The 22,110-nt window shown below is 47.7% G+C and overlaps 1 protein-coding gene across 7 annotated transcripts in view; it reads right to left on the reverse strand.

The window, feature by feature from the left end:
- The window catches only part of AUTS2 (activator of transcription and developmental regulator AUTS2), a 795,423-nt gene that overhangs the window by 514,408 nt on the left and 258,905 nt on the right, over positions 1-22,110 (reverse strand). The window contains exon 1 of one of the 7 annotated variants that reach the window (XM_054517000.1): positions 12,758-13,067. The exons of the other annotated variants lie outside the window; for them this stretch is intronic. Coding sequence (XP_054372975.1) covers positions 12,758-12,805 — 48 coding nt within the window. The 5' untranslated portion in view covers positions 12,806-13,067. Of the gene's footprint in view, positions 1-12,757; positions 13,068-22,110 lie in introns of those variants that run through there. 7 annotated transcript variants of the gene reach the window in all.

A 22,110-nucleotide genomic window follows, 5' to 3' on the forward strand; every position in this document is an offset into this window, starting at 1 on the left:
CCACAAGGCTTCCCAGGAGCACAGGGATGCCAGCACTCCCAGAGCTCTGGGACACACCATCCCTGGGGACAGGCAGCTCTGTGCTCCCAGCAGCAGCACGGTGCTGCCGCTCCCTGAGGAGTGAGGGGACGCTGCCTGCAGGGTGAGGTGTCCCTGTCACCTCCCACACACCACATGGGTGCCTCTCTCTCCAAACCTGCCAGCCTGACCCTGCCTCTCCTCATCCCACCCCGTGTCCTTGCTGCTGCAAACCCAGGTTATTTATTCCAGAGGAACCTGCGCATGGGAGCAGAGGAGAGCAGGTGAGGAACCCCAGTGACATCGAGGTCCAGGAGCCCAAAGCAGTCCCAGGAGAGGCAGAGTGGAAACCAGCACAGAGCTGTCTCTGAGAAGCTGCTGATTCTCTCTGTCCAGGCAGTGCTGGTAATGTATTCTAACACTGTTCCAGCCTTAACTCTCCTGGATTGACAACAGAATTGAATTACCCTTCCAAATCTCTCTCTTTCAACTTGTCATAAGATTTTTTAATCCAACAAGAAGCACTTCCTTGGCAGAGTTGCCATTGTTACATTTTTTCCAGCTTTTCTGATTTAGGAATTTAATCTTTTTAGCCATGAATTGACTTCTCTGAACTAGCACTCACAGAAAAAAAAAAAAAAATCAGCTCTTGCTTGCCATGCAAGCTGCCAAGTTCCTAGGACCAGATGGAATGGATCCTGGGCTTTTAAAGGAGATCACTGACAATCACAGAGAGAACAACAAACACAGGCCAAGTTTCAAGAGGGTTGGACAAAGATTGATCACAACACAGAAATGACAGAACACTAAACAAGGAAATAGAAGCACTATCTGTTCATCTCCAACATCTGTATTGTGTAGAGCACTGGAAGCTACAAATCCTGCTTGAGTAAAGCTGCAGAGTAATGCAACCCACGTGCACCCTGAGATGGGGACCCCCTACCCTGCCAGCTCTCACTGCTCACAATTCATTTCCAAACATGAAGAGCAAAGCAGAAACATCAGCCATAGGGGAAGGAGAAAGGAGACATTTAAATATTGCTGAGACCTACAGATGATGTTTGCCTCAAAGCATAACTCTAACAAGGTGTGTTAGAGCTGCCACACAGCTGAAAAGGGGGGTCAGAAAGAGCTTTCAGAATATTTCTGTGATTATCACCGAGCTATAGGCAGCATTTGTGCACAGGCATAGCTTTATTCCCCTCCTTTAAGCTCCTCTGCCTTCTTTCCCAGTTTATATTTGGATGCTCAAGAAAGGAACCATTTAGTTACTGAACTCAAGTTTATGATACAGGCAGTGAAATTCAATCCCATCTTTTAAGCAGATTAGGGCCTACACACAGACCTTTGAACCTGCTGTGTTACCGTGTTGGCTTTCACAGCTCATCCCCAAAGGAATAAAATTACTCCATTTAATTAGACTCCAACTCTCCTCATCTGCTCCCAGAAGTTTCCAGTCACCTCATTCAATTGTGAATGTAATTTAGGATTAAAGGTTTGTCCTGATTTTTCACTGGGGTGCTGAAGAGCTTTGCAATGCAATAATTCGCCCATCTTTAAACTTTTCTGGGGACACTGCAATGGGAATGCTGCTTGCCTTCTCTTGGTTCTGTGCCTTGTCCAATGGCTTCAGAGAAGTGCATTGGAATTCCTTCCAAAATGCTGCACAGACAATACTCCTGATAACACCCATGCCTTCACACCCATTTCATGGCTGGAGAAAATGAAGCACAGAGAAGAGGCAGTGTGCAATCCTCCTTCCCAGACCCAGAGCACTTTCAGTGAAAATGAGGAATCCAGCAATTAGTCCCATGCTGTAATCACTGTGGGACATGCCTTGTCTGAAGGTAACAACCACAGCCAAATCCAAAGCTGCAGAGCTTGGTGGGTGTTGAAGAATGTGTGTTTTATGCAGCAGCCATCACACAGGACAAGATGTGTCACAAAGAGCTGCCCCAGTGCCACCAGCACAGGGAACGGCTGTGCTGGGCCAGATCAAAGGCTCAGCTTGCTCAGCATCCTCTTTCCAACAGTGGCCATAAATGGGTGTCCAAAGGAAGAGAATAAAAATAGAGTAAGTACATATAATACTCCTGTCTCTCTATTTATATGCCTACATCTTTCACCCTTGCTTCCACCACCAGTCACTCACTGAGCTCCTGACAGGGTTCCTGCCTGTTCAGTGGGAAACCATTGATTTATTTTCCATTAATTTGCCCACTTTCCCACAGGTGATGTAAACTTTTAGCATCTACAATTCCCTTGGCAACACCCAGTTGCTCTGGCCAACACCTTCCCAAGTAACCACCTACTTCTGATCTCCTTCAGCTGGGCTCTTACCAGCTCCCTCTGGCATCCCCATCCTTGTGCCACAAGGCAGTGAACAGTGTGTCCTGCCCCAATTCCCAAACCTCTGCCAGGTCTCAATTTCCTTACCCACCCAGCTGAGGGGTTGTGGCTCATGCAGTTCTTGCTCACACAGAAGCAGTGGGACCCCTCTGAACAGCCTTGCACTTCTTCTCGGAGCCCTCAGTGTCTGCAAGTCTTTGGAGAGGGATGATGAGAGCAGCACATGGCCATGACACAGGTAAACAGGAATTTCTGTTCCATCCTTAGCACACTCCCTTACCTTTAGCTGGTTAGTCTTTTGTACCACTACTGAGCCAGTGCTGATGTTTTGATGGAAATATCCATTAGAACCCCAAAACCTGTGCCTAGAAATGGAGTTGGAACCTCCCTAATTTCACTTTTGCATGGAAATCAGCTCAGAGCCCATTATTTCATTAGGATTATTTTCAGGAAGAGACACCAGAGTCCCTAAAAGCAGCATAAGGCACCCATGGTTTGGCACAGGCTTGCTGCTAAGTGAACTTGGGCACACTAATCCCACTCAGAATCCCCTCTGCACCCCATGCTCTGGCCCTGCACCTACCTCACACCATAAAAAGCAGGATTTTAACAGGCCTGGTGCTGTTTCATACAACCAGTGTCTCCAAATTTGCTAAAAGCACATATAAATATTTCATAGAGCAGACAATGCTGCTCTCACATCTGATTGCAAACAAGATTATTTTTTCTCCCAAACAAATCCAATAACTTGATTATCTGCTCTGGTCTGCTCTAATTTTTTTCTGCTGTACAATTTTCAAATATTTGCAGTTGTAAGTCTTTCAAAGCTTTAATTTGCTTAAAATGATTCACAAGCACCTTGTTAATCTTTTATCAGTTTTATTACAAACTGTAAACAAAACCCAGTTCTTAAATAATTAAAGCAGGCAGAACTAGCCCTCAGGCAAACGAAGTCCAGGAGGGGAGAATAAAAAATTTAAAAATCTGAGTAAGCCTGTAATTTTTTTTCCTTCCCACCTACAGAATTGGTGAATCAAGCTTCAAAACAGAGAGGAATTCAAAAAGAACAGATTGTGTGTGACATCTCCCCAGCCAGTTTCTCTCATCTACTGTGTCCTGAATATTAATCCATCAAGTACCTCCACGTTACTGGTTACAGAGTTAAACACACCACAGGCTCTCAAGGCAGAAGCTGGGTCCTGAACAGGGGCTCAGAAGAATTCCTGTGCATTTCTGGGTGCTCAGCAATGCCTTATCACCCCAAAGGATCCCTCCCAGACAGCAGCCCAAGGGAAGGCAGCAGGAGCTCACTCCTGTCCCCTGGGACACCCCAGCACCTCCTCCTGCAAGAACTGGGCAGGACTCACTGGGCACAGCCATGGGAGAGCTCAGACAGCTCCTGCCCAAAGCTCCAAAGCCCCAGGGCCTGCCAGCTCCTGGCACAGTGGTGAAAGCAGCTCCTGCTTGGAGAAACCCCACAGAAAGCCCCAGAGAGGAGCACCAGGATGAGCAGAGGGATGGAGCAGCTCTGCTGGGAGGGAAGCCCGAGAGAGCTGGGAATGCTCACCTGAAGAGGAGAAGCTTTAGGGTGACCCCAGTGTGGCCTTGCAGTGCCTGAAGGAGCCCCTGCCAAGATGGAGAGTCCAGGGGATGGAGTGACAGGACACAGGGAATGGCATCCACTGCCAGAGGGCAGGGATGGATGGCAGACTGGGAAGGAATTGCTCCTCATACCTGGCACTGTTTGCCCGGAGAAGCTGCCCCATCCCTGCCCCTGCTCAGAGGCTTGGACAGGGTTTGCAGCAACCTGGGATAGTGGAAGGTGTCCCTGCCCATGGCAGGGAATGGGATGGGTTCTAAGGAATGGGATGTTATTGTATTTGTGGGGTTCCCAGACAAAGGGAGGAATGATGAATCTGACTCCATGTTCTCAGAAGGTTAATTTGTTATTTTATGATACTATATTATATTAAAGAATACTGTACTATACTATACTACATTAAAGAATACAGAAAGGCAAAAAAGATAATAATGAAAACTTGTGACTCTCTCCAGAATCCTGACACAGCTTGGCCCTGATTGGCCAAAGAGTGAAAACAACTCCCTGCAGAATGCAATGGAACAATCACCTGTGGGTAAACAATCTCCAAACACATTCCACATGAGCACAACACAGGAGAAGCAAATCAGATAATTATTGTTTTTTTTTTTTTTTTTTTTCTGAGGCCTCTCAGCTTCCCAGGAGAAAAATCCTGGGCAAAGGGATCTTTCCAGAAAATATAACAGGAAACAGGGATGTGGAATGGGATGTGTTTTAAGGTCCCTTTGAGCCCAACCAGTGTATGAAGGAATTAAGGAATGGGATGTGTTTTAAGGTCCCTTTGAGCCCACACCAATCTATGAAGGAATTAAGGAATGGGATGTGTTTTAAGGTCCCTTTGAGCCCAATGTATGAAGGAATTAAGGAATGGGATGTGTTTTAAGGTCCCTTTGAGCCCACACCAGTTGATGAGTGTCACTGTTCAGGTGTCCTCCCCACGGCGAGCGTTGAACCTCGAGTGGTTCCCTCCCACCTTGAGCAGCAGCCACCAAGGCCCAGCCCAGGGGTCATGGGCACATCCCAGAGGGGAGCTGGAGCCCTGGAGCACAGACAGCTTGGGAGGGGAAACTGCAAACAGGGATGCTGGACCTGAGGGCAGAGCCTGCTGGAGCTCTGACATGACAGCAGGTGAGGGCAGCACGAGGCGGGAGCTGGGCTGGAAATGAGGGCCCCAGGCAGGAGCCCCACAAGAACACACAGGGTGATGGCAGTGCTGAGTCTGATCAGCTGCAAAAAGGGCACTGCTACATCCACACCTTGCTAGAAAACTCACCTGTAATTATTCAGATTGAGAACTGTTATTTAATGTAATTATCACTGCTGTTACAGCACCCTGACATCTACCAACGCTTCAGCCCAGCTGTGCTGCAGAATGCTGCTCACTGTGGCTGTACAAGCATCTCAGAAATTCTGATACAAAACTTTCAGCTTTCTAACATATTGAGAACTTCCTAAGGTATTGAAATGGCATTTCCTTCTAGTTACAGAAAAGACCACGTCTAATGAAGTTTTCCAAAGCATTGCAATTGGAAGAAAACCTAAGGAACTATGAAGGCAAGACTGAGTAAATTCTAATTATCTTTTGAAGGCTACACTACCATGCACACAAAAATGGAATTAAATGCATTACAGACCTAAAAATGTGTAATGGATGCATTGCTAGCCTATTACATGCAGTTCATTGTGCAAAGGTTTTTGGTTGTAAGTTTTGTGCAGTGGGCTGTAAAAGTTGCTTAACAGAAGAAAATACATTTGATTAAAAATTTACATCAGAAGAATGTAACAGGGTTTTTTTTTTTCTCTGCTATTTTATCTGCCACTGACTATTCCCATTAGTATTCAGTTCTTCTCAGTCTCACAAAAATATGCAAAAAACAAGGACTAAGGATGGAAAAGTTTGAGGTCTAGATCCAATCCATGTTAAAGACAAAGCTGTCCAGATGCTGGCTCCAGGTGGAATAAACTGCACCTATTTTGCACATAAGTGCAAAAAATGCACTTAGCAGTGGGAGGATCCTAAAGTGTCACTGAGATGCTTAAATAGTTCTGCTCCAGTGCCTCCCTTTGTGAGAAATATCAAGGGGGAAGCAGGTGGTGCTTGGACTTCCTGATGCTGCGAGTCCCACAGCGCTCCCAGCACCTGCCCGGGCAGGAGCAGCCTCTGAGTCATCCTGACACACAGGATGCAACCACTGCCCCAGATCAAGGAAGAAAAAGCCCTTTACATCTCCAGCACATTCCCAGGAAAGCCTAAAAAACTTCGAGGCCCTTGCTGATAAGCATTTAGAGCACAAAGCAAACGGCTCACGGAAAGAAATCAGAAACATTTACAGCTTAGTTAAACACCCTTATCCAAAACCACACAGGAACCAGCCCAGCTACCAGGAATTGGCATACCTGAGAAAGATCCATTTCAGTCAAAATAAATAAGCAAATACGTAAATAAAGCAAAATAAATAAGTACTTCAGTTGGATCTGCTGACCTCCCACCCCTCTGGGGCTGGAGACTGAGCAGGGATGGAATTCCCTCCTCTGGCTTCCAGCCCTGCCTGCTTCTCTGGGCTTACCAAGCCATGGAGACACAAGCCCCTGTTTGCTGCTGCTGCTCAGCCCAACACACAAGTGAGGCTGGAAGGAAGGAAAAACCTCCTCAGAGCCCCTGCCAGCCCTTTGCCCCTTTTGGTGGGCAAAGCACAGCAGCTGTGCAGGCTGCAGCCACAACTGGCAAGCTCCTTGTGCTCACTGAGAGGCCACAGAAAATCAAAATGCAATAATGGAAGGCCAAAACACAACGCAAGGCAGCTCTGTGTGACAGGGTTTAGTGGCACTCACAGGGTAACACAACCAAGGCAGGCAGGGAAGAGCTGAGTCCCGAGTGAGCACGGGCTCCTGAAGCACAAGGGCACATTTGGATCAGAGATTAGGACAAAATTGTTCCCTGGGAGGGTGGGCAGGCCCTGGCACAGGGTGCCCAGAGCAGCTGGGGCTGCCCCTGGATCCCTGGCAGTGCCCAAGGCCAGGCTGGATGGGCTTGGAGCAGCCTGGGATGCTCCAAGGTGTCCCTGCCATGGCAAAGGGTGGCACTGGATGATTTTTTAAAGACCTTTCCAAGCCAAACCATTCTATGATTTTTTGATTTGTAGTAATTTGTATTTACAAGTAAATTAAATCCCTACATCTGTTTTCCTTGATTACATTTAATCTCTGTTCACGCGAATATAAAATGACAAATCTCACTCATTTCCCTAAAATGCTGTCAGTCACAGTTGTAACACAACTTTAAAAATGCAAACTTGTAGTATTCATAGGCAGGCAAGGAAAAATTGAAAATTTTAGCAGCTAAAAGTGATAAAAATAGTGAACCAGGTGTCTGTGCTGAGTAATTCAGAACAACAGAACCCTTTGCTGATCATCCCCATCAGATTAAGCAGTAACATCTGATTTCACACCTGCAGAAATCCTTCCAACAAGGCAATGAGGCAAAGAAGCAGCAAAGATAAATAAATAAAATCAGCACAATTATCTCCAGCAAACACTTTTGGTGAAGAAACAGGTGGGTTCCCGACCCTCCCAGTGGTTTGAGTGCCAGTGGAGCAGGGAGCTGCTCTCCTGCTTCACTCCCTGCACTCCTCCCATGCCCCTGGGCAGAGCTCTGGCCCAAAAAGGCACCCAGACTCAGTGACCCCTGATCCAGCAAGGCAGGGGTACAGATTTCTGGGAGGGTTCATCATGCCAGGCACAATGAATGTTCTGGTGAGCTCAGGTCACAAGGCTGATTTATCACCTCAGCTGTCAGCTCTTCAGAGCACGGCACTATGCAAACACTGTGCACATTTCAGAATCTGTTCAGCAGATATTGTGGAAAGGTGTTTCCTACCCCAGCAAGGGGAGGAAATGGTTTGGGATGAAAAACCTTCTTGTGGGGAGTGGGAGGGAGAAGAGGTTGTGCCACACAGGAGAGAAATAACCAAATCTTTGTCAAACTACTGCTAAAAGGGACAAGACAAATAACGAGCAGAGTCAGGGATGGAAAAAACCCTGAATTCTCTAAAAATACAGCCAACTCATGAATTTCCAGCTGCAGAGCAGCCCTTTCAAGTTGCAACTCTCAGTGCTTGTCAAGAAAGATGCTTCCTGCCTCGATCCCCCCCAAGAGCAGCACGCCCTAATGGAAGTCACATTTGATGTGCTCTGTGCTGCTCAGCACAGAGTGGCTGAATTACTGGGTGCAGACCTCATCATACTCTTAAAAAGTAATTTGGAACCAGGGCTTTGATTTAGATGGGCTTTATCCTTTACTTTCAAAGTACAAGTGGTAATAATGCAGTCTGTGAGTTTAACATTTGAAACAGGGGTTCCATTTACCTCTTTGTACTTACTGGAGGAAAATGACTGTAATTGAAATCTTTCTGCTGGAAATGAAGCCCTTCTAACATTCAAAGTGGTTGCTTGTCCTTCAGGCTTTTTATTTTAGCTGTCAAAACTGTAAACTGCCTTTCAGAGTAGTGAGAGTCTTACAAGAGAGGATGAAATGAATGTACCCTGGATCTAGGTAGTGGGTGTTTTAATCTAATTTTCTAGCTAGAAATACAGCACTTCTCTCCCTTGGGCACTGCTGGGAACAGGAAAATTAAGCTTTGCCTCAGTTCAGCAATATCTATCAATGAACCTCAAACAAGGGACAGGCCTTTTCAAGGACAAAGCAAAACCTTTCAAGTCCTCCATTTTCATCCATAAGCTCCTCAGATCCAGGCAGCCACACGTGAAGCCAGGCTGCCCACTCACGCTGCCTCCCTCCACACGTCTCCCACACTTTCTAGAATTTCACAGATTTTTTCCAAGAGCTTGCCTTTTTTCTTTCCCCCTTCAGATTAAACTGATTTTCTGGTGTCAGCAATATTATTCACATGAAGCCTTTGAATCTTAATTCCAGTGTAAATGTACTCAGACTGAATATGGGTATTATGTCCAAGTGGCTCGTGGCCAAATGACCTTATATTAAATCTTTGAGAGGGAAAACATGGAAACTTTGGAGTTTATCCTGTAGGTTTCCTTTCAGTCTGTATTACAGAATGTTAGCAATTAACTTTCTAATAGACTCAAGATGATGTTGTGGAGATTTCTGCTTTGGTTAATTTTATTATCTGGTCATTTTAATCACAACTAAAAATGTGCTGCTGGGAAAAGGTTTTATCCTGCTTGTCTACACAACTGAAAAAAAACTGTTTGGATGACTTCAGCAAACTAACACACCAAAGGACATCAGCTTAACCAATGTCTTTCTCTCCTGTTTCCAGTTCCAACATGTCTTTAGGTGACCATTTTTCAGGCTTTGTGCTGCAGCCACAAATGCATGACCAGTTCCTACCTGCACAGAGCAGCCACTGGGCAAGCAGGCAGATGACATGAATGAACTGATTAAGAGATGTCAAGGTTCCGGGTGGATGTGAAGAGTTTGGAAGCTCCCCAGAAGAAGGGTTCAGTCCCTGAGGCTCAGGCCAGTTCCATCAGCACACCTTAGCTGAGGTCTCTGTAGATACCCAGCTGGGATGAGCAGCATTCAAACACAACCAGGGAACAGTTCATGGCAGAGAAGCACAGTGATGCCAAGAGAATAAAACAGGCTGACAATCTGTATGGGAGCAAAACTGTGCAATGCACACAAGCTTCCTGCAGTTACCTCTGACTGTATATAAATGTATACACTTTATCTATAAATATATACACTTCATCAAAGTGGGGTCCTCAGACATCAACATCTTCTGAAGTAAACCAAAAGGAAAAAAAATATTTGTGATGGCCAGAGGCAAGGATGTCAACTTCAGCAAAGCCAGCCAGCCAGTAAAAATGTCAATGAACTTCTTTACAAGAGAATGAAGAGAGGGAGTGATGCAATGTCAGCGCACACACGAGGAGCAGCTCCAGTTCTGATGAACTGAGATACTGCACAGGAGGGCACAGACCCAACCTCTTCCTAACCTAAAATGACCTCCCTCAAACAGGGATTATATAACACTTCCACATGAGGGGAGCAAACTTAAATTAATTTGGTTTTCACAGGCTGCTGCCAGAAGAGACATCAGTGTCCTTCCTGCTCAGGCAGGTACACCCCACAGGGCCGTACCCTCCCAGTGAACTGGGACACACTGACCTGCCTGGAAACAAAGCCAGCACAAAAAAGGAATCAAACCAGCTCAGGTGCAGGTGGGAGCAGCTCCCCATGTGGCTGCACAGGCACCACTGCTGGGAGAGGAGCACTGGCTCCTGCAGCAGCCCACACTTGTGCCAGCTAAGAGGAGAAAGTGCATCTCCAAGGGAGATTTTAAATCCTTTTAGACAAACTGCTGAAAAAAGCTGGTTTGAGAATTTCAAAGGTCTTCAGCTTAGCTCACATAAACCCAATTTCTAAGACCATGACAACACAGAGGAGTTGCAAAAGAATTTGACCTAATTTTTTAAGCCAGTGTGGTTACACTATTGCAGAAATACTTGTTTCATGGAGCGTGTACCCAGAGTGTCCAGCCAGAGAACTGCATCAGTTTAATAAATTCAGCATCAATTCACACCTAGGCCACACTAGCACAACTTTCACAGCCAGACTGGGAGCTGAATCAGAACAAGCCAAGCCCCAACTGCAACAAGAACATTGGCACAAAATCCTGCATTCAGCAAGGGGGTGCAGCCCTCCTACGTGGCCAAACCCAAAACTTCTCAGGAGCCTTTCATTAGGAAACCCCCACTTCAACACAAAGGGTGAACAGTGCCTTATCACACATGCAATCCAGTAAAAGACCAGGCATGCACTTCAGTTTTTGCCTTCCTGTACATTATGGTTTGGGGCTTTTTCCCCCAACAGATGAACAGACTTGTCACCTTCCCTGGTGGATCAGAAGAAAGTCTTGTAAGGCACAAGAAACTGTAAGGAGACAGATTAAATGGGTTTCCTGGATTTCATCCATGTTCAAATTTCCCAGGTTGTAGATCTCAAAAATATCTGACTCTGACAAAACTGGTATGACAGGTTATGTAACACTGCACAGAATCACCCGGTGACAGCAGAGCAGGAACATTATCTGCTCTGCTCAGGGACTCCAGGGCTTTCTGGATCAACTGCAAGGGGTGTCAAAAAAAAAAAAATAGAAAGGAACTGAATCACAAAATGTAGAGGAAAAAGAAATCCCCATATGTTTTAAATAGCCAACTTCACCCACTGGTAAATAACTGGTGATTCCTTAGATTATTTCCAGGAATTTCCATATGCTATATATGCTGAGGTGATTTGTTTAATTATAGATGTTTATAGGTCTGATATAACTTTAAAGAACATAGAATTATTGCAGAGAATCATCAATAAGATAATAACTGCCTAATACAGAGGATTTTTCAGCCTTTTTAAGACTGCCCAAAACAAACAAAATGGAACAGTTACATCTGAGACTGTTAAATATTCTATTTGCAGCCTGGGATAAATGACAGGACAATCTTGTTAAATGAACTATATATGCTTTTTGTTAAATGAAATATATATGCTTTCACTGGTGCAGTATAACTTGAGGCACAAAGAGAAGAAATAAATCAATGTGGGACTATTTGCCAGAATAGAAAATTTCAGACTAATGGCACATGCAAGGGTTTTCCCTCTGCTCTAAAAAGGGCAAGTTGCTAACTGCTCAAGGATGTTTAGGGAACAGACAGCAAGGCTGCTTAGTATTTTCATAAAAAGTTGTCTTGCTCTTTTCCCTAGTTTGCTGGATTAAGGAAACCGCAAAGCTACATCCACATTCTGCCTGCACCTCAGCACTACTGGAAATCGGATCAGCCTCTATCCTGGGGCAGGAAACCCTCCCGGAGATCTCCAGTGAAAATACACCACTGTTAGGCAGGTTCCTGCACAATCTTGGTCCATCCTCCCTCCCCATCCCTGCTCCTCTGCTTCCCCCAGGCATCTGGGTACCAGGGCACAGGCGAGATAAAGTGGAAGCTGAGTGCAAGAGGAAAATCCCACAGAAAACACTGTTCTGTGCAATGGCAAATACAGCAAACTCCACAGTAAACCCCACACCAAAGAGTCTTCAATACATCTTGCTACTTTTTGACCAATAAAACTTCTTTCTTGCGGTAATAATCACGGACAATTAAATACTTAGCTACTAGAGGAGAAGAAACAACTGATCTCCCTGCAGAAGCAGGTCACAACTCAATGGGCTCCACAGAACAAGAAATATTCCTCCCTTTCAAGCTCCACATGAGGAAAACAAACACATCTCTACTATCTGTTTTTTTTTTTTTCCCAACACAGCCCTGGAGGAATCAGATCTGAGCTTTCCTCCTCCACCTGCACCGCGCTGAAGTTGCTTGGCTGTAGAGCCACAGGAAAACCCAATCCCGGTGACAATTCCAGGGACACAGCCTTATCTGTGGAGTCACAGGAAAACCAAATCCTTATCAGTGACAATTCCAGGGACACAGCCTTATCTGTGGAGTCACAGGAAAACCAAATCCTGGTGACAATTCCAGGGACACAGCCTTATCTGTGGAGTCACAGGAAAACCAAATCCCGGTGACAATTCCAGGGACACAGCCTTATCTGTGGAGTCACAGGAAAACCCCGTGTGACACAGCCTTATGGAGTCCAAAGGTGACACAGGGAAACAGCCCTATCTGTGGAGTCACAGGAAAACCAAATCCCGGTGACACTTCACAGGAAAACCAAATCCCGGTGACACTTCCAGGGGAGCAGCTGAGCCCCAGCAGTGCCGGGGGAAGGGCTGCAGCAGAGGCTGCGCTTACCTTCTCGGCATGCTTGAACTTGACGTAGAACCAACTGGACTTGATCATTGTCTCACCTCCTGCCCTCGGTCAAAGCCACGAACGCGACCCCGAGCCTGTCCCGCCGAGGAGCCGGAGCTCTCTGAGGGGAGCGCAGCGCCCGGGTGAGGGGCCGGGGAGCCGAGGGGCCGGGCGGGGAAGGCGCTGTGTGCCCTGGGGCTCGGCGTGTCCGTCCTTCCTGCCGTGTCCGTCCTTCCAGCCCGTGTCCCTGTCCCCGCGGTCTCTGTCGCTCGCTGCCGAGCGCTCGGCGCCGCTGCCAGCCCTCACGCAGCTCCGCTCCTCACGGGGACTTCACCGCCCTCATCACAAATGGCACATGTCAGTAAAGCCAGGAGGCTGGCTCCGGCGCTGGCAGCCGCCCAGGACCGTGACCTCCCCCAGCGGGATGAATAATGAATTCCAGCACTTCCCTCCAGACACAGATTAACACCTGGCTAAACATTATTCTGACAATGAGCTCGTCCGCGGCGAGAGCCCCGCGTTAACCCCTCGCTCGCCCAGCAGGCAGGGCGGGGATGCTTTGGGGGCTGTCCCGCCGTGCCCTCCCCCCATCGAAAGCAAGATTACAGGACTATATATAGTTTAGAAACAATAAAGCCTCTTAGGCATACAGCAAATATCTCCTTTCCGATTCTGCAGCTGCAGTAACGCTGCCGTGCATCCAGAGCAAGTCCTCAGGAGCCAGACTCGCTCCTGGATCCCCCTTTCTCAGCCCCCCTCTACAAACACCCTTGGTAAGCTGTGATGCTGTCAGGCTCGTGTTCTAAAATAACATCTCTAAGGGAAAAAAACCCACCAAAAACTCCCAAACCAAACCAAACCGAACAACCACCACTATGAAAATAAGCTAATTTTTGTTCTTCTGTCTGTTCAGAAACACTGCCCGGTTCCCTGGCTCTGCTTTAAGGAGATACATTGATCTGGCTGCAAACCTCGCAGCTCTGTGCATCCCCGGAGCAGTGAATATCAAGTTACAAACTAAAGGATGGATATAATCAGCCTCCTGTGTTGCTGCTGCACGAAGCCAGAGCTATCTGGCCCAGCATCCTGTGCCCAAACACTTCACAAAGCACAAGGAAACGATGTCAGGAATCTTGAGTCCAAAGATGTGCCCTCAGTAATGTAATAAAAATGTAATGTAGTGTAGCATGTAATAACACAGATGGACATGAACTTGTCACACACCTGAACCTCTTCATCTTTCCATACAGTGATGAGTGAGGTTCAGAATTCCATTACAGAAGTAAAAAAGTCACCTCATTTTGCTGCTTTTGACAGCTGTCTGGTTATTTAAGTGGGTGTCTCACAGTATCCTATCCCAACAAAAGAGGATAATTTGCTTCTCATCATCTTCAGATCATGACTTTATAGGTTTTGCTTGCCTCCCTTATATCACACCTCCCAGACTATTAATTTTTTCCTTATAGGTAGGCTGTGCATGTCTCCACAGAGCCTTTTCATCACTCCCTGTACTTTTTCTAGGCCTAGGTATCTTTTTCATGGGAAGAGTGAGATGAAATAAATACATTTACCACTGACTTACCATCTCCTACTATATGTGCACACAGGAGATATAAAGCAGCTGAAACAGACCCTGAAACCTAGTTTGTCAGCATTACTCACCTAAAAACTACTGTCAGTGCTGATAACAGTGTCAGTGCATTATCTCAAAGTGGTGCCTTTGACAACCTGGCTACTCATTCACCTGCCAACAGAGGTTTTTAGAACTTTTCATAAACTAGGACTTACACAAGGGATCCAAACACCAATATTGGCCAATAATGGTCACTGCACTTAGGTGGAGCAGAGGCTGCTCAGCCCTGCTCTGCCCTGAGAGCCCTTCCCTGCTCACCCACACTCCAGATTTGGGTCCTACTCTTCCCTGCTCAGACAGGGAATTGGGATGAAGATTTTCCAAGCCCCCTCACTGCAGTCAGCTAGGCTGCCACAGAAAAATATTCCCACCCTCCATTTAATTCTGCATTCCTGTGGGAGAATTAACCTGGGCTAAAAGGGTGGTAAAATACCCCAGCTATTTTTTGGAACTGGAGATGTTAAAAATTGATTAAAAGGTCTCCTTTAGGGAGCAACATAAAAGGAAAACTAAAACACTGGCTCTTATCAGCACCTTCTATTTTCTGCACCTCAAAAGCTGGTTTTTGAAGCAGCAAATGAATAAAGGGACAGATCTGGCTGTGGATTTGATTGAGATCAGGTCGGTGCAAGAGCCTCGCTTCCTCCCCAGCTGCTGCTGCTCCTCCAGCCCCTGCGGCAGCAGCGCATTCCCGCAGCCGTGCCAGGGCTGCTGCCGACAGAGCCGGGCTCTGCACGGCCCCGCGGACCCGCACCGCCGGCTCCAGCTGGGGCTGTTCCTGCCTGCACTGCCCCGGTCCCGGGGCTTGGAGCAGCAGCAGGGCCCAGCTCCGGGAGCTCCCGCCTGTACTGCCCGATCCGCGGCTTCAGGGCAGGAACAGAGCCCAATTCTCGGATCTCCCTGCCCGCACTGCCCCGGATCCAGGGCTTTAGAGCAGGAGCACAGTCCCATTCCAGGCAGTTCCCTGCCTGTACTGCCCCGATCCAGGGCTTTAGAGCAGGAGCACAGTCCCATTCCAGGCAGTTCCTGCCTGTCCTGCCCGATCCCGGGGCTTTAGGGAAGGAGCAGAGTCAAGTTCTGGGGAGCTCCGTTCCCGCACTGCCCCAGTCCCGGGGCTTTAGGGCAGGAGCAGAGCCCAGCTCCGGGGAGTTCGTGCCCGCTCTGCCCGATCCCTGCCCTTGGGGCAGGAACACAGTCCCATTCCAGGGAGTTCCCTGCCCGCAGTGCCCCGATCCCGGCCCTTGGAGCAGAAGCAGAGCCCAGCTCGGGAGTTCCCCTGCCCCGATCCCGGCACTTGGGACAGGAATAGAGCCCCAATTCCGGGAGTTCCCTGTCCGCATTGCCCTGATCCCGGGGCTTTATGGCAGGAGCAGAGCCCAATTCCAGGATCTCCCCTGCCCTCACTGCCTGATCCCCGGGCTTTATGGCAGGAGCAGAGCCCAGCTCCGGGAGTTCCCTGCCCGATCCCGGCCCTTGGGGCTGGAGCAGAGCCCAATTCCAGGATTTCCCTGCCCTCAGTGCCCGATCCCGGCCCTGGGGCAGGAACACAGTCTCATTCCAGGGGTTCCCTGCCCTCAGTGCCCGATCCCGGTCCTCGGGGCAGGAACACAGTCTCATTCCAGGATTTCCCTGCCCTCAGTGCCCGATCCCGGCCCTGGGGGCAGGAACACAGTCCCATTCCAGGATTTCCCTGCCGATCCCGGCCCTGGGGGCAGGAACACAGTCTCATTCCAGGATTTCCCTGCCCGATCCCGGCCCTCGGGGCAGGAACACAGTCCCATTCCAGGGTTTCCCTGCCCTCACGTGCCCGATCCCGGCCCTTGGGGCAGGAACACAGTCCCCATTCCAGGATCCCTGAGCCGGCCCGCAGCCGGCGCGGAGGCGAGAGCCGGCACCGCGTACCAAGCACAAACAGCTGTGGCTCACAGCAATTACCAGGCCTGGATGTTTTCCACTGGTTCATTAGCATCTGGCAGGACCTAAAGTTCCAGGGTCACAGAACACAGAGCTATTATTTTATTTCAGGAAAATGCACAGCGACATCCCTCGAGAGCTGTCCTTTTGTAATCAAAGGACAAGTGCAGCGCAGGGAATGGAGAGGCGGAATTTGCAGCCATCACATCCCCCAGCCGGGCAGGGACGAGCCCATCACGGCACAGATTGCTCATTTTGTGTGCACTGTTGAAAGCCCCCACATCAGCATCCACAAACAGCCCCTGGCAGCAGCAGCAGAGCCCGGTGATTCCTTGCAGCACTGACAGCTGCGTGGCTTTGCACACATACACACACACAAAGTACACACCAGCTTAAGTTTTCAACACTTCATTCATCTTTGCAGTAGGACAAAACACACCATTTATTTTCAGACCTGCAGCATCAGCACTTTGTCTGAACTGTGTTTGGTTCTCCTGTTTTCTAGAGCTACAGTCTTTATGGCGTGTGACACAAGAGCTTCACTCCTGTTTGCCAATTCACTTCCTAGGGATGTGATGCCAGACAAACACCACAGAGGATGGGCATCCACCCCTGAAGGTGCTGCACTCACCTCCAAAACCCTGCTATAGCCCACACCTTCTCCAGCCACCCATCAATTACATGAAATCACATACTGTTCCTTTTCATGTGACCCCAGAAAGGGAACCGTGCTTTGGTAGAATATTCGCAATTCTCCCGGAATAATCATACTTTGATTATTCAGCAGGTTTTGCCATACTCTAATAAACCATTTCAACTGTGAGACAGCATAGAAAAGAATTGAAATAACCTCCTTTTTAACAGACCATTGGTTCTAAGCCTTTTAATACACCCTAACGTATATTTAGATATCGATTCACGTTCATTTCAATTATTCCCCATGACAAAGCTGATCACACACTAATGCAATGAGCAGTGTAACAGTGAGTACTGAGCTGGTTTTTAAGTCTCCTAACAGCAGTGGGTACCTCCTCCTCTTCTCTCTGGCTTTGGGTTTTTTGGTAAGTCAGACTAACATCTTGGTGCCACAAGGAACTATTTAACTTATTTTCACTATTTCCTAAGGCAGCAGAAATGCCTTGAAGAACCCACTTGCACAGCAGAGGCAGTTCTGGAGGAAGCTAAAGAACCCTGACCCTTATGGGACTAAAGCTAAAGCAAGATGGTGCATTTGCAGCAGGGACTACATCCAAGATGAATTACAGCCATTCCTGTGTTCTTGGCACTACGAGAGCAGAAAATCATCTCCCTCCCTATTATCATAATAGCTTTCACACTTCCCAACCAGCAGAGTGAAGTGTGGGAATGCTGAAAGAAACAGCACATAAACAACAAACAGAAAGTTTAGATACATAGGAAGATCCCATCTCCAGAAAATGTTTACAGCAATTTTTAGAATTAGCCTGTGGGGAGGGGAAAAAAAAAAGGGGGGGGGGAAGGCAATTTGGAATAAGAATAAATAAAAAGGATTTTGAAATGTTTTTCACAGTTCAGAATGGCTCCTAATGTAGCAGCCAAAGCAGGAACCCCTGGGAGATTAAATGAAGCTTGTGGGATCTGCAAGAGAGAAAGTTTTTCCCAAATTCAGAGAATGTAGAGTAACTGGGATTCTATAAATGAAGTACAAATGCTGAAGCTCCTGCCTGCCTTTGAGCAAGCCCAGCACTCCCCCAGCTGTAAACCAGCAAACACCCAGGTTCCACAGCAGCCTTTCTGCTTTAACACAGAACCACCTCAGCTTTGTATTCCAGCACTTTACATCCTAGAAGGCTTCCCAGGGCACAGGCAGTGAGGGAAGGGTCAGACTGCCCAAACTCAAACAAATCAGTGCTGCATCTCAGAGCCAGCAGAACAAATGAGGCTCCTGCAGCCTCCCGAGGCCAGCACTGCCAGACCTTTGTGGGTCACAGGGAGGTCTCCAGGGAACTCTCATCTTCCAGGCTAATAGAAAGCACTGTGGGATTTGCTGTCTGGTTATTAACATGGTAACAATCCCATCTTGTACCTCAGGACCCCGCTCGCCCATCAACACCATCTGCTCCTTCATCTTGAGTGCTGCTGAATAATCCCAGCATGAACAGGCTGCTGTCAGCTCGGGCTTCTGTGCAGTCTGCAGAGAAACTCTCCAGGTCACTGCTCTGAGCCCAGTCTGGCCTCAAAGGATTCCTGTGCCTTCACCCCCACAGGCACAGGATGGGCTGCATCCCATGTCTGGTGCTCCTGGCACTGGCACCATTTCAGCCCAGGAGAGAAACACCACCACCAGAGTCACCCTTTACAGAAAGATTTTTGGTTTTTTTGCTTCCCAGTGACTAAGAAGTGCAAGTGACATTTTCCCTGGCAGCTCTAAGCCCTGTCAGGTCTGTCAGTGCTGTAAGGTCTTACAGCTGCCTTTCCCTTGGAATAGGATAAAGCCTAATAAGTCAGACCTGACTCAAAGAGAAAGAGTACAGATTAAGGTGAGAAAACCAGTCTGAAGTACTTTATCTCCCCCAGCAAAGTGCCAGTCTGTAATGAGTTACAGCAGGGATAACCCAGCTGGGGCACATGCTCAGCTTCCCAGGTGAAATTATGGCTATGAGGCACAACCACAGACCCCTGAAGGAGTCAGAAACACCTCAAGGCAGCCCACAGAGGACAAGAAACAGGCATTTGCTAGTGGTTTACAACCTGCAAGAGACAGACTGAGACAGAAGCAGGACAGCCATGAGCCTGGCACACAAGAGCTGGGCCCAGGATGGTCACAATCTGCTGCTTCTGCCACACAGAGTTAGCTCAGGGTGCAGCAAGGAGAGCTGCTGATGGTGTATGATCTATATGGAGCTGTGCCAGGAGGTCATGTGTGACTATCTGCAGCACTGGGAGGCAAAGGTGGCTCAAAATGTCTTTTTGACCTCTCTGGAAAAGAAGCTGCAGTGCCATAATCTGTAATTTAAACAACAACAATAATTGCCAGCTGGACAAAATCACTCATGATATTAAGAGATCAAATGATGCTTTTGTAATCCCACACAATGGTTCTGCATTTTGTTCCCTGGCTTTCTGGTTTCTAGAGCTCCAGCACTATTTGGACTGAGGTTTATTACCTTGAGAAAAGGAAGTCACTTCTGAGATGACACCAGTTCTCTAAAGTGTTTGAAATGACAGGATTCTCAAATGCAGAAAGCAGTGATTTCTGTGACACTCCAGCATTCCCTCATCCTGAGCACAGCTCTGCAAGACACTACAGAGTTTATGGATCTCCCTCATTTACACATGGAACAGGGATGAGGGACCAATACATCCAGTGGGGAAGGGGGGCAAAGAAATCCCTGAAAAACCAGAACCTTTGCATGCAATGTATGTGTTAACACTGCAGCACTAACACAGGTTCCCTTTGAACATCAAAAGGGATTAGATGGCAGGGCACTAATGCCCACAGCTAAATCAAGTCCTGTTCAGCAAAACGTTGGACACAGAAATCCCCAGCAGCCCAGATTAACTGCAGTGCCAATAGCTCCTGCAGCAGCCATGGACACGGGGCAATTTACACCTCAGCAATGAGTGCTGGGCCTCTTTAACAGCCACCAAGGCACGGGCTGGGCACAAGGACAGTGGCCAAGGACCCAGGAAGGATTTCCACAGAGCTCTGGGGTCCCAGCACCCAAGCAGGTCTCAGATCCCACCCCAGCCCACTCAGCATAATGACCTGGAAACACAAGGCCACCTCTGGCATGACTCAAAATTCCTCTTGTGTCCCACAAAACAGGAAATGCAGCACACTGCAGGGAGGCAGGGCAAAGAAACAACCAGGATGTCCCCAGGCATGGGGCTACACATCCCAGCTCCCCAGCACCAAGCACCCTGGAAGCTCCTCACTGAGCCTGGCAGGTGTCTCTCACCTGTGTCTCTGGGAGGCTCCAAAGCTCTGCACCAGGCTTGGATCAGCTCTGAGGATGCCCTGGACTCAGCAGGCAGAACAAACACAGCCTGGAGCCCACAGCCAGAGCACACACTGTGCATGGACACCCAGCCAAAACACAGCCAGGCCACTGGCACCCCCACCGTCCTTTCATTTTCAAAATAATTCTAATTCTTGTGAAGTTTCCCTTTAAAAATGAGATTTTGTTCTTTAATATTCATTGACTTCTAGTTTCCTTCCCACACACAAGGCATTATTTACTCTACAGTGGCTCGGTGCATCAATTATGGTAATAGTTTGTGAATAACATTTGCATTATGGGAAAATGAGCCTGGTTATTTAGCACTAGCCCAACCATCCCTCTGGAAAATTGTCACAAACATATGTATCATATGCCTCCACTTAAACAGATCTGTAATTACTCTAGTTTATTAAAAAGAGCCAGCACTTTTTTTTCTCTCTCTGTTTTTTTTTCCCTAAATCTTCTTTCTGAGAGCAGACAAACATCTACAGAGCCCTCTCCCTCACTCAGCCAAAGGTAAAGGCTAATGACTGCTGCTACCATGTCCTCTTATTTTACACTGAGATGTTAGAGGTGAAAAGCATCTTCTACATGAGTTTACTCCAATGCAGAAAGTGTGGCTCAGTAATTGTGGCATTTGATTAATGCTCTGTTTCAGTCCCTTCGGCTAAATTCCAGGCTCAGTTCAACTACTGGAAATTCTGATTAACATCTGTATTACATCAGCACCCAGGGTTTATATTCCACAGGCAGGACTGCCTGGTGCACCACAGTCTGTATTTCCTCCAGAGCAACTGCTCTGCCCCTTAGAGGGTTTAAAGTAGCAAATAAAGCATTACACCTTCGTGTAATGTGTCTGCGAGTACCTTGTCAAGGTTTTTAAGCAGCTGAGAAAAGCTAAGAAATATAACTCAAACAGGGGTTGAGTTATATATCCACAAAAGCACCCCAGCAAAATGAACAGCTTTGTACACTGAGGACCTGTAGTACCCAAATTCACAGTGGTTGTAATACTCAGACTGCAAAATTCTTGCAAATAAGCAGTTACACTCATGTATAGCAGCTTTTGACTTGCTTTTTCAGAGCCCACTGTCAGCTCAGGTGTATTTGGAGAAGTTGATCAAGGCTTCAGGTTCTCTCAGAGCACCAGGGCTTCTCACAGAGTACCAACTGCTGTCTTTATAGCTAAGAAATGCACAAAACTGCCCCTTTGCATGGAAAGGGAGAGCAACACAGCCAGGATGATCCCAGCAAAGGTACTTGGCTTCCCAGGTCACAAACTGTAATGTGGACAAGAGAAGCTGTTGATGCCATCAGACCTGCACAGGCAGCCCCACAATCAGAACTGAACTTTCACAGGGAGAGAACACCACAAAGAGACTTAAAAGAAGCCAGATGAAAGTGGGAAGAGAGTGGCACAGACAGGTAACACAGTGGTACCTGAGATGATGCACCCTGGGCTGCACATGGCTGAGCTGGCACTGCTCTGTGCCAGGCTGCTGGGCAGAACAATGAGTAACTGTTCAGGCCAGTAACGAGACAGGATAGTTGTTATTATTTAACACTTTTTCACAGCCCATGACTTGGTGATGTCAGGCCAATTCCAAAGTTTCCAGCCAAGAAATGTTCCTAAAGAGCCATCTCAAAAAGCAGTCAAAGGTTGCATAGGCTATCCACACCAAACTGCAATCTTGTTATTCAGCCAGATGTGAAAACAGAACAACAATGTTGGACAAGCTTAGCTTGCTCTGCCTCTGTAACACCTTCCCCTGAGCTCTGTGGATGGTACACAAACAGTACCAAACCCCCTTTACAGCAGCACA

This window comes from Molothrus ater, chromosome 21 (genome assembly GCF_012460135.2).
Source record: "Molothrus ater isolate BHLD 08-10-18 breed brown headed cowbird chromosome 21, BPBGC_Mater_1.1, whole genome shotgun sequence".
Taxonomy (NCBI): domain Eukaryota; kingdom Metazoa; phylum Chordata; class Aves; order Passeriformes; family Icteridae; genus Molothrus; species Molothrus ater.